The 11,893-nt window shown below is 40.7% G+C and overlaps 1 protein-coding gene across 1 annotated transcript in view; it reads left to right on the forward strand.

Annotated features, from left to right (window-relative positions):
* The window catches only part of CMTM6 (CKLF like MARVEL transmembrane domain containing 6), a 56,404-nt gene extending 44,776 nt beyond the window's left edge, over positions 1-11,628 (forward strand). The window contains exon 4 of the mRNA XM_029589410.1: positions 1,289-11,628. Within this exon, the coding sequence (XP_029445270.1) occupies positions 1,289-1,450 (162 nt within the window). The 3' untranslated portion in view covers positions 1,451-11,628. The remainder of the gene's footprint in view (positions 1-1,288) is intronic.
* Positions 11,629-11,893: the final 265 nt, after the last annotated feature.

Below are 11,893 nucleotides of genomic sequence, written 5' to 3' on the forward strand. Positions count from 1 at the left end.
GAGGGAGCCCTTGCATTTAACACTTCATGAATAATTGTGAGAATCTTAAATCTACTCTGCCAGGCTACTGGAAGCCAGTGAAGCCTCTACAAAATTGGAGGTATTGCATAAGCTCACTCCCAGGGACGGATTGGCCTATCGGGGGATCGGGCATCCCCCGGTGGGCCGGTTGCTCTGGTCACGTGATCTGCCGAGCACGGCCGCGCTCGGCAGACCACGGGGTATCTCCTGGGCCGGCCTGGGTGGAAAATCCCCGGGCCGATCTTTACCCGGAATCCACCCCTGCTCACTCCTGTTTTCCCCGACCAGTACCCTAGCAGCTGCATTCTGACCCACCTGTAATGCACGTATTGTTGAGGATAGCAATCCAGTACAAACTGCAGTACAGTAGTTTGATTCTGAAAATGACCAGGGCCTGGAAAAAACATCCTGAAGTTCTCTGGGGGAGTCAGGAAAAGCATAAGTATGGCAGCGGTGGTCAAAGAAGCAAATTGAATATTAGGAATGATCCATAAGGGAATGTAAAATAAAATAGAAAATATTATACCACCTCTGTATCGATCCATGGCGTAACCATATATTCGTTATTGTGTGCAGTTCTGGCCGGCCCATCTCAAAAAAGACATAGCGGAAGCAGAAAAGGTGCAGAGGTGGGCGACAAAAATGATAAAGGGGATGGAACATCTCTCCTATGATGAGAGACTACGCCAGCTAGGGCTTTGTAGCTTGGAAAAAAGACAGCTGAGAAGGGGACATGATCGAAGTTTATAAAATCATGATTGGGTCGGAATGGGTAAATAAAGGACGAATTATTTATCCTTTTGTTCAAATAATACTAAACAGAGGGACACTCCATGAGACTAACAACCAGCAGATTCAAAACAGATCATAGAAAGTACTTTTCCATTCTGCGCATTGTCAAACTGAGGAATCTTTTGCTAGAGTATATGGTCAAAGGGGGTTTAAAAGAGGTTTTTATTAGCCAGGTAGACTAAAGAAAGCTATTGCTATCCCTGGGAGTGAGTAACAGATATCTACTTGATGGGATCTGCCAGTTACTTGTGACCCAGACTGTCTACTGTTGGAGACAGGATGCTGGGCTTGATGGATCTTGGTCTGACCCAGCTTGGCTTTTCTTACATTCTAATACATATTAACCATGATTTCAGCAATGCTTTAATAGCATAGACCTGCCAATGTGTGTGAATGGACCATGTCTTTAAAGCAGGTTTTTCAGAACAATAAATGTGTTTGAGAGTTTTTAATATCTTTCTTTCTTGTTTTGCAGGCCTTTGGATTTCTGGCAAGTTTAGCTTTTTTAATTGACCTGGTTTTCATCGTCAAAGAAGGCATAAAACCGTGCCAGAAGGCTGCCAAAAAACCCAGCAACACGAATGGTGGCAAAGCCCAGGGGCCGGAAACTTTGGCGCTGACTACGGAGGCAAAGTGAAGCACAGTCGGCCGCCACCTATTGCTTTTCCCCTCTGCTTGTTAATTTAGGACACTCCGAGCCTCCTGTATGTCGCTGTCCTCGCCAGTTACTGACTGAACTGAAAATTTGTGCCATTATCAATCTGAGATTTGGAGACAAAAAGGTGCTAAATACATTTGGGAGACGTTTTTACTCCTCAATTGGCAACTAAATAGCAGACTATCTGGTTGCAGGTGCCTGGTTATTGCGTGAGGCCCTGTGCACGTTGCTGAGGGGTTTTTGTATCATTTTTATACAGCTGTCCCATGAAGCACGTCTCCATTCTGCTCTGTGCCTTTTGACTGCAGGAGCCTGGCTGTACCCCTGGCACTGCATCATGGATTCTTTTTTAAGTCACTTCTACAGATTTCATTTGAATGTGAGTAAAATTGCAGGCAAAGCTTGAGTGGCCCCTTTCTCTCACTTCCACCCCCGCTGTCTGAGCAGCAGGGGCACACGAGGGGAGCTTTCACTCTCTCTGCTCAGTAAATTCTGTTTGCTGGCTACTGTCCTCCCGGACAAATGTAAATGTACTCTTAAGGCATTGATTCTGCTTTCCCTGTCAAAGTATCTGAAGAAGGACCCTGAAATCAAAGATACAGCATCCTCTATTATTAAAATGCTCGTTCAATGAAATACCTCACAGCTTTCGAAACAGTTTCTCTTGCTGGAAAAAAAAAAGATACATTTTGGAGCCAATAATTGTGTTCAGTTAAGCAGCTGAAGAGTTTATCTTTAGATGTAACATTCAGGCAGACCTATATAGGTAACTGTCTAAAATTGAATAATCCCTTTTTGATAACATCCAATGACTTGCCTGGTTTGGAAATTCTGTGTTCTCCAGGTCTGAATTAAATAGTTTGGCTAACCCTGGAATCCACAGGAGGCACATGTCTTTGGCATAAAAAAAAAAAAAACACACGAAGGCATTTGCAGCAAGTTTGTGGGGTTTTTTCCTTTTTTTTTAGAGTGCATTTTTGTTGTGGTTGTTCGCCTGGGTTCGATACGTAGAGTCACTTAGCTAATATTAGTGTCCTATCCCCTTATAACTTTTGAATAGCTGTAGTGGGGCTAGGTCATTGGACCAGGCCCGTGCTGATGGCAGTGAGCTGCATGGTAGCTTTCCTTCAGAGTTAACTCATTATGTCCCAGGGACCTATTTTTAGAGGACAGCTTCTTAAAAAATTTGGGACATAATGGGTTAATGCAATCAGGGAATATGTGCAAGATTGTCACACAGTAGTGAGTTCAAAGAAATGAAAAATTACTTCCTTTTAGATTTTTATTGTAGTTGTCTTTGTGGTATTTTTTTCATAAACTCACCATTTAGTATTGTGTTCTATCCCATCCAGTGCTGCAGGCATAATCCTACAAAAGAAACTAGATTTATATTCCCAACCAGGGGGAACAAGCACATATTTGAGAACAATAAACCTTCTTTGACTTTTTAGGAAAAACAAAAAAACAGCTATTGAGAAGAGACTCCTTAATCTGTATAAATCTCTAGGAGAATATATTTTGACAGGCACAGAAAGAAATATCTCCCTGGGTAGATTTACGATCAGCTCAGTCCAGGCTGACTATGCTATAAGAGGCTTGGGCATTAAAGAGATTGACACTTGGTTTTTATATATCAGTAGATCAAAGCATATACCAGCACCCAGTACCCCATCCCAAAATTTTCAAGGACTCCCTTTGAAGGACTGTAGGGATACCAAAGTAATGCAATTTATCAGACATCCTTGGAGATGCCAACAATAAAACACCAGATTAACACTTTCAGCCCCAGGGCTAAAACTAAATTACTCCAAACTTCAATGCCTGCCTTATTCAGATTCTGTTCTCCATCCCAGAAGGGTCTACAGGAGAATCCAAACCTGCTAGAGATTTACTGCAATGGCCCTACAAGTAAACTTGGGGGAAAACATTTTTTTTTTTTTTATGATTTTTCAGAATAGACCAAAAATTTCCAACACCAATTCAAATTCTTACTAAATAAACAAGAAGTTGAGCATACTCTAGACTATACATATCTTGGCTTGAGACCAAGTGCAATTAAAATATCTCTTATCTATATCTTCTTGCTTCTCATAAAGTGCCCTCTTATGACTATTCCAATAATAGGAGTAAAGCACAACCGAAACATTCAAGCGGCACCTCTGCGCTCACAGACACCAGTTATACTTATATTTGGAAGTTAGCCCGTTTTGACATTCCGTCTGCTTCAAGGGCTAGAGGGTACTTGAAAAACATGAAATGTAAAAATCAAACGTTCTAATTGACATAAATTAAACAGACAGTCTCTATCCTGCATAGAAACATCTAAAGTAAAAACGTACTTATCGCTGAGAGCGTTGTTCATCATGACCGCCGTCTCCGGAAGCTCCTTACTGTCTTCCTTCATTTAACTAGAAAAACAGGGACCGATTGGAAACTTACCTTATCTTTATTGCGATATGATTGGATGTTTTGCAAAACCTCTCGTGCATGTCATTTGTGAGTTCTACAGAATACTCTCAAAAGATGTGTTACGTTAGCTAAGAGACATTTTAATTGTATTAAAAAACAAAAAAAGTAGGGAAATTTAAAAAAAATGTATTGGATTGTTTTCCATTATTAACTTGGTGTATTCATTGAGTCATAGCCCTAAAAATAGTGGCTATGACCCTGGTATTTATAACATCAGGCTTACTATCCTACCATTTTCAAAGTATGCCCCCTTCTATTGTTTTTTTTAAAGGGGGGTTTTGGGCTTTGTTGGTGACATCTCTGTGAAATAACACAAAATCCTGGAAAAAGTGCTCTCGGCATTGATGTGGCAAACCTGCCATGTCAAACCAGCACTAACACCCAGAATTCAAACTACAACCCGGCCTACAAGATAGCAATGCAAATATTGTAATGTGCCCTAGAACATCAAAATACCTCCTGTTGGGAGCTGCTGTTTGGCAAGCAGAACAAGCTGGGCTGCAACACAGTAATTGCACACTCACCAAATACAGAATAAGTGATCACAGATTAGAAACAAAAAGATGCAGACAAAAACCAAATCTGAAAATCCTAAGAGACCAGACTCTGCAGGCAATGCAACACTGGAGAAATTAGAAACAAAAATGCATTTCTTTCTGATCTGTGTAACATACAACGATATCAGAGATGCAAATTTCCCAAAGACTTCTCACAAAGAGAAAAAACTTTGAATAATCCTGGGGGAAAACAGAGAAACAGCAGCTCTAGCAGCAAAATATGTAGTATCCTGCCACCAAGCCAGACGTGAAATCTGACCAGGGGCAGTATGAATCCGTATCAAAACCTAAAATTTGTCCCTGATACTGTACTTCCCATAACCTGTAATTTTACTTGACTATTACTATTTTGTATTTTTAGCCTTTTTCTATTTTAGTCATTATGTATGAAACTTGTAAAATTGTCATGTGATTAAAGTTATCTGAATCTGACACTAATCAATGAGGAGTACATAAACCTCAGGTCATAAGAATGCTATATTTGATATAATATCCTGCAATCGGAGGGATAAGGTGAAAGATAGTTTAGGTAAAATGTGAATTGCAATGTTCTGTCTTTAATTCTTCAAATTTCAGATGCATTTATATTGAATGAAGATATTTTATGTTGTGAAGGAACATTTTGTTATCCATCCTACTGTCTATCCTAAATACTGAGAGAGCACCATCTCGTGATGGGGAGGCAGATCTTGTAATGATTTGGTGCTTGTAGTTCAGAGGGAGGGTAATGTTTATAACTCCCCACATAATGTTAACGTGCATATGGACCTTTTTTTTTTTTTTAATTCTGCCTTTAATGACTGGTCAGCCAAGTCAGATCAGATGACGTTCAGGTACTGCAGGCATTTCCCTGGCCCCAGAGACCTTACAATCCAAGCTTGTACCTGAGGCAATAGTGAGGATTGAATTGCCCAAGGTCACAAGGAGCATCTGTGGGAGAAACAGGATTTGAACCCTGGTTCTCAGCCTGCTGTTCTAACCATCCCAACGCCACCCAGTTTGCGTAAAATAGGTTATGCGCACACTTTTTACACAAACCTAGCCCTAGCTGATTTTGTAATAACCATTTACCTGCATAAAATCTGATTTTATGCCCATCAGTGGCTTTTTGTCAAATGAATGTCAGGCCTTTGCACTGTCTGCCTAAACTACCTCTTGCGCAGGGTTATAGTTTAGTTTCAGCCTCTCCCTCCCTTCCCAAATCATTTCGAGATCTGCCTTCCTTCAGGACATGGAGAGAAGAGTAGAGCATAAGTTTGTTGTAGATGTGATAAGATCATGCTCTTACGACCTCTTGTTCCAGGTACACGAGAGACTGCTGTAATTTCAATTGTAAAGTTAAATGACATTCTTTTTTTAAAGTGAATGCTATTTAGCACTAAAATGAACATTATTTTAACATTTTGTACTCTTCATGTACCCATTTTTCCCTTTGTGCCTTATTTTGCTGAATATTTACTTGCACTACATACACCAAAGGTAATGTAGAATTAGACTGTTAATAGCACTATAGAACCGTGAACATAGTGTTTGATTCCCAAGTCAGGGCTTGCATGGCAGGCTGCCTTCTCAGCCCCTGGGGAGAAAGGAATCCCTGGTCATGGTGCAGCCGTGGCACTTGGTGGCTAGATTTAGGGTCCTTGAGGGCAGGGCTCCAAAGAGAGCCCTGGGTCCATGACCTCAGCTGAGGATTAGGACTGTGATGAATGAGCTGGGAGGAGATACAAAACAGGGGACAGAATCTCTGGGTAGCTGAAAATGAAGGTTACGAATTGCAGTGGATTTAGTAACCATATCCCCTTGAACCGTTTTCACTTTAGAGATAGTATTCTGGATCGAGAGAGCTTTTAAGCGCCTTGCCAGCTATCTTCTGGTCTTGCTTCCCCTTTCAAAGTAAGCCTGTTTAGCAAGTTTGAGGCTATAAGTCACCTTAACATCATCCAGGGACTGTAGTTCGAAACAAGCCATGGATAGTCTGATAGTAGATTTGGATTGGATCTGCATATATTCTTGTGATAACTGGGAAACCCCTGCCACTAGTCAAAACCGTTTACACTCATTCTTTTCTTTGTAATAAGTCGCTCGGGCTATTAAAAGACCCCTCACAACAGCCTTGGAGCAGTCCCAGATCACTGCTTTGGGCGTAGGAATGTGATCGTGAAGCTGAAAGTACTCCTTTATTTGCTCACCCAGTATATCAGATCAATACGGGAGTAAGACCTGTGGGGCAATGAATAAAAGGTGTATACCTGAGCTCTAGAGCATCTATGTCTCCAAATATCAACTAAGCTCCAATGAGATATCAGAGAATTAAGGACTTTTCTGCACCGTGTAGTGCTGCAGAGGTGGAGAACTGTTGTGAATTGTCTACGATTGGACACTTGGTAAGATTAAAGTCCTCCCCCCCCTCCCCCGAGAATTATATGTAATTATATGTGCCATCACCTAATGTGCCTTGATCGTGGTTGGGAGAGTATAGATTCACCAAGGTGAGAGTTTCACTACTCACCCTTATTTTTAGTAAGAGAAATTGACTGCCTGGATCCAGAAACTTAAACTCTTCGTAGGTAAAAAGAATTAGAAATTAGAATGGCCACATCAGTGTATTCAGCTCCTGCCATGCTAGCTGCTAAAAATTGGTGAGGGTAGTCCTTATGTGATCGAGGAGACACTTAAACCTCTTCCGCAAATGGGTTTCCTGCAAGAATGCAATGGAAACCTCGTAAGACAGGAGATTATTAAATAAAAGTTGATGTTTTCTATACAAATTTAACCCTTTAACATTAAGGGAAAATATCCTAGTTGCCATTAAAGAAAACCCAAACCCAGATCCCCAAGCCCTGAAGAGGATGCATTAGTAAAATACAGTAAGAGGTGCGGGCGAACACGACAAAAAATGTGCAGTAAAGAGAAAAAAACACATAACACTTCCCATAAGAATTGATCATCCCCATCACTCAATCTGCCTTTCCCACCAAGCAAATCTATCTACTCCTGGGGGTCATTAGAGACAGACCAAGATTGAATTGCAAGCCATCCCTACACCCACCACCCTACAGTTCTCTTCCCCCCATTGGAAGTATTGTTGAGTTTTATCTTGTATTAATCTAATGTTTTAATCACATTATTATTGTCCATAATCTTATTTTGCTATAATTTAACTTTATTGTAAAGCCTGTTGCTAATTTAATGTTCGCTGTAAACCAAGGTGATGTTTGCTAACGAACCGCGGTATATAAAAATCTTTAAATAAATAAATAAATAAATAAATAAATAATAGTTGATAGTAAAATATAACCAATAACATATGCCCACTTAGCAGAATATAAAAGTGTAAAACTCAAAGCAAAACATTGCTGCTTAAACCACGTCTTAGAAATGCCTGTTCACGATCACACCAACCTCAGCAGGCCTAACCAAAACCAGTAAAAACTTTTGCCAGTAGATAATAAAAAAATCAAGAAATCCTAAAAGTTCTATCAGTCCAGAGCTGAGTGAGAGTTCTCGGATTATCTCTACAACAGTCTGCCTCCTTTTCCAGCGCATTGCCATCACGGGAGAGTGTCCTCCTTGGACATGACCGCTGCCATTTTAGGTGCAGGAAAATTGAAAGGTATGTTCGCTGTTTTGAAGGCTTCCATGGCTTCTGTAGTAGTTTTCACTCGGTAAGTGACTCTTTAACAGTAAACTGGAGCCCAAAGGGAAAGGACCAACAATAGTGAATATGCTAGTCTCTCAGCGTGCAAGTCACATCATGTAACTCAAAGCGCTTGCAAAGAGTAGATGGAGCGAGATCCTGGAATACCAAGATAGTGTGACTCTCTCATTGCCATTCAGACTGCTTGCGAGTGTCCTTATAGATAGCAAAGCTGTGAAGACAGAGAACAATGTGCCTGGCCCTGTTAATTTTAGGACTCGGCGCCCTATGAGCACGCTCTATTTTAATCAGAGAGGAAGAAGATGTATCTGTCATGGTTTCAGCCCCTGTGGTAGTGAGGATGAAAGTCAAATTGTTATTGCGGCTTCCATGGTGTTTTCATAATCCGCTGATTCAGGTATCCCCTGAATCCTCAAATTACACCAGCAAGACCAGTTCTCAAGGTCCTCTAGTTTATCTGCAAGGACCAAGGTCTCAGTTTGTAGTCAATTCTGCTGCACCGATAAGTGGTTGAGAGTCAACATGACCTTCAACTTGAATGTCTATGTCATCAATGCAGGCACTCAGAGCCGCCATATCTTTCCTTATCTCCGATATGAAGTCTAAGAGCCCTTTCTTGTACTGCTTCATATCATCTCAGATTTCCAAAAACCAAGCCCGTATCTTGCCAAGAAATGGCAGATCAGTAAGTCCCGAAGTGTGAAGAGAGTTTGGCTCCACCCCACCGCTACTTTCACTATCTTCTGTAGACAGCCCTCCATTAGCCTCGAGAGATTCCAAGGGCTGTTTGCTGTATGAAAACTGCTTTAAATCCACAGTCTTAACGCTTAGACACCATCCAGGTTGAACAAGCAGCTTAATAATCACAGAACATAATTCAAAAGCAGGTTAGGGGCAATGCAATGATGCAAAAAGGTGGCCAACCAGTAGGAGGGAGCTTCACCACTATGCATCCATTTTGCTCAGCCTCGGGAAGAGCACCCCCTACCCCTCTGGGGTAGAGAATCCCACTCATCACTCACCAGTGACACCTAGTGGTGGGATTCAGAGCCCGTAATTACAGGTTTTTAGAAAGGATTCCTAGAGTAGGGCCCCCTTCTAGTCGAGGACTGCAGTAACTGGACTAAAGTAAGTAGGAACACAGAATATGAAATAGGAGAACATTTCTGAATAGTTGTGAATGAATGCTCCTGTAACCAGGCACCAGGGCCTGGTTCCGGTTAAGCAGGAAACTCACAGGAACAGGAGAAGACTGCTGCAGTCACAAAAAAATAAGCCCAAAGGAGCAGAAGGAAAATTGACAGGTTTCCAGAGCGGAAGTAATTGTTACATATTAAGCATCTGATTTCATGTCGGTGTTACTGTTGTGGGCAACAGGTATGTGGCCAACGTGAACTCACCAGGTCACTTAGGATGATTTTCAAACATTACCCACCTCTATCCTCATTATAAGTAAAAGTATTCATCGCTGTTCACAGTGTGCACACTTTTATCCATGATGGGTAGATTTTGAAAGGGCAACTCCACGAGGAGTCTCATTCTTGCCCTCCTGTTTCAAAGTTTTTATTATTTTGAAACTTGATTTAAAATAACTTAGAATCCTGGCAGAGTTTTTAATGAATAAAATAATTCGCTTCACTGTGAATTTTAACCACAACAGTGCTTGTACACACAAACTATATCAAAAAGATTTTATCAAAATTATCTTGAATCATTTGTATATTAAATTTCTTTAAAAGAGAAAAAGACCTCAGAGATACATAAATGTCTATAAGTTAGTAATTAACATGTGGCAACTTTTAATCACTGGTCAAAAACCTCCTTCTAAAGTCTCTCTGTATTTCACTATAGATTGTTTTGTTTTTTTCTTTTAATTATAATAAACTTAGGACCTAATTCACTAATGGGTAGATTTTAAAGCCCCTGCACATATAAAAAAATAGTTTATGTGAGTGGCTGGGCCTTGCGCATTTTCAAAGAGACCCGGCCACGCACGTAATCCGTTACGTGCCGAAGGGCTGGGCCCAGAGAAAGGGTGGTCAGTACAGCGGCCATTTGCTGCTGTGCCGGGGAAGCGTGCACTAGCAGCCTGCCAGCACGCACAAGTTGCTACTGCTCCTGAAGGGAGCAAAACGTAAATTTAAAAATTGGGGGTTAGCTGGGATAGGGGGCGAGGGGAAGAGGGAGGAAGGTCAGTTAGGTGGGTTGAAAAGTTCCCTCCCAGCCCGCTCCTTAATTGGAGGGAACTGCGCAAGGCCCAATCTCGTTGCATGTTATAAAAGTGGCGCGTCCATGTGTGCGCACCTTTTAAAATCTACCCCTAAGGGTTTTTCCCCATAGACACAAAATGGGAGAAAAGCCTTCATGAATCTTGCCCTTAGCTTTCAGAAAGAGGGCTTTTCTTGTGTTGTCCTTTCCTTTTTTGCTAGCTTATTGGAAAACTGCCATACTGCAACAAATTTTTTAATGAGACAATTTTTCATTTATATTTTATCAAATCTGGTAGATTTTAAATAGGCCGTGCGCGCCGAGCCTATTTTCCAAAAGGCCCGGCCATATGCGTAAAGGCCTGTACGCGTATAAGTGCTGGCCTTTCTACAAGGGGCAGGCAGGGTCAGGTCAGGCCCTGAAGTAAGTTTGTTAAAAAAAAAAAAAACAAAAACCCCCCAAAAAGGTAGGATTTAGGGGTTGGGGAGGAGAGGAGAAGGGAAGGGAAGGGAGGTTAGGCTAGGGGGTAGGAAATTTCCATCCCAGTCTGCTCCTTAATTGGAGTGGACATTTAATGCTTGCAAAATAAATAACTTTGAAAAATGTTAGGGTTAAATTTCCTTCTCTCACCCAAATTTATTATTATTTCTTATGTTTGTATGAGTCATGTAGCTTTTTTATTTTATAGAAACTATGTTTTTAGGGGAGAAGTAATGTAAAATGTATTTCATAAGTGTGTTAATCATTCAAATAACAATTTTCAATACAGGATTCATTCCAGGCTAGGGTATTTTATTATGCAAAATCATGGACGTGTGGTGGTGACAGGGAGAGGAGATGTGGAGAATGCTTCAGTAGTCATTGAGGCAACTCTGTCAGATGTGGCAAAACAGGTATTTGAAAAAGAAAAGAAACTTTGCTCTCCTAAGGTTACCTGTTGGCATCTATGTATTGATACCTTTTTTTTTTTTTTAAACCTCTATAATGAAAATGTGATGTTTAGGAGCATGATGTGCAACCCTGCAATGTCTCACACTAACAAAAGGTGCAGCTGCAACTTCTGCAACCGTAAGCAGCAGAGACTTACGTATCTTTGCAGCTGCACCATGATTGTTCTAAAAATAAAAATGCCAGCAATTTTCAAATTCCTGCTTTTTGCCAACTTGATAGTGCCCCTTGAAAGGGCAACCAAACTAATAAAAAAAAAAAAAAAGAATAATTTAGATAAGTCAATTGATAATTAGAATCAGCAAGATTGTTGTGTACATGAGGTGGTGGTCTTCAATCTGTTTTATTATGACTCTCACCTTTTAATATATTATGTACGTACTCATATGATCCGCTCTGAACAAAATTTGTTTGGAAGTTGCAGAATATAAGTATTTTAAATAAATAAATTATATTGTCTGTATAGGATTTATTATCCCCAGCATACAGTAAGTCTGTGTCCCATGTTCCTCTCTGATGTTGTATTGTTTCCTGATGTAAAATTCTTCTTTTCAACTTTTTTTCCTTTAATAATAATTTTCA

Source organism: Rhinatrema bivittatum, chromosome 2 (genome assembly GCF_901001135.1).
Source record: "Rhinatrema bivittatum chromosome 2, aRhiBiv1.1, whole genome shotgun sequence".
Lineage (NCBI taxonomy): Eukaryota > Metazoa > Chordata > Amphibia > Gymnophiona > Rhinatrematidae > Rhinatrema > Rhinatrema bivittatum.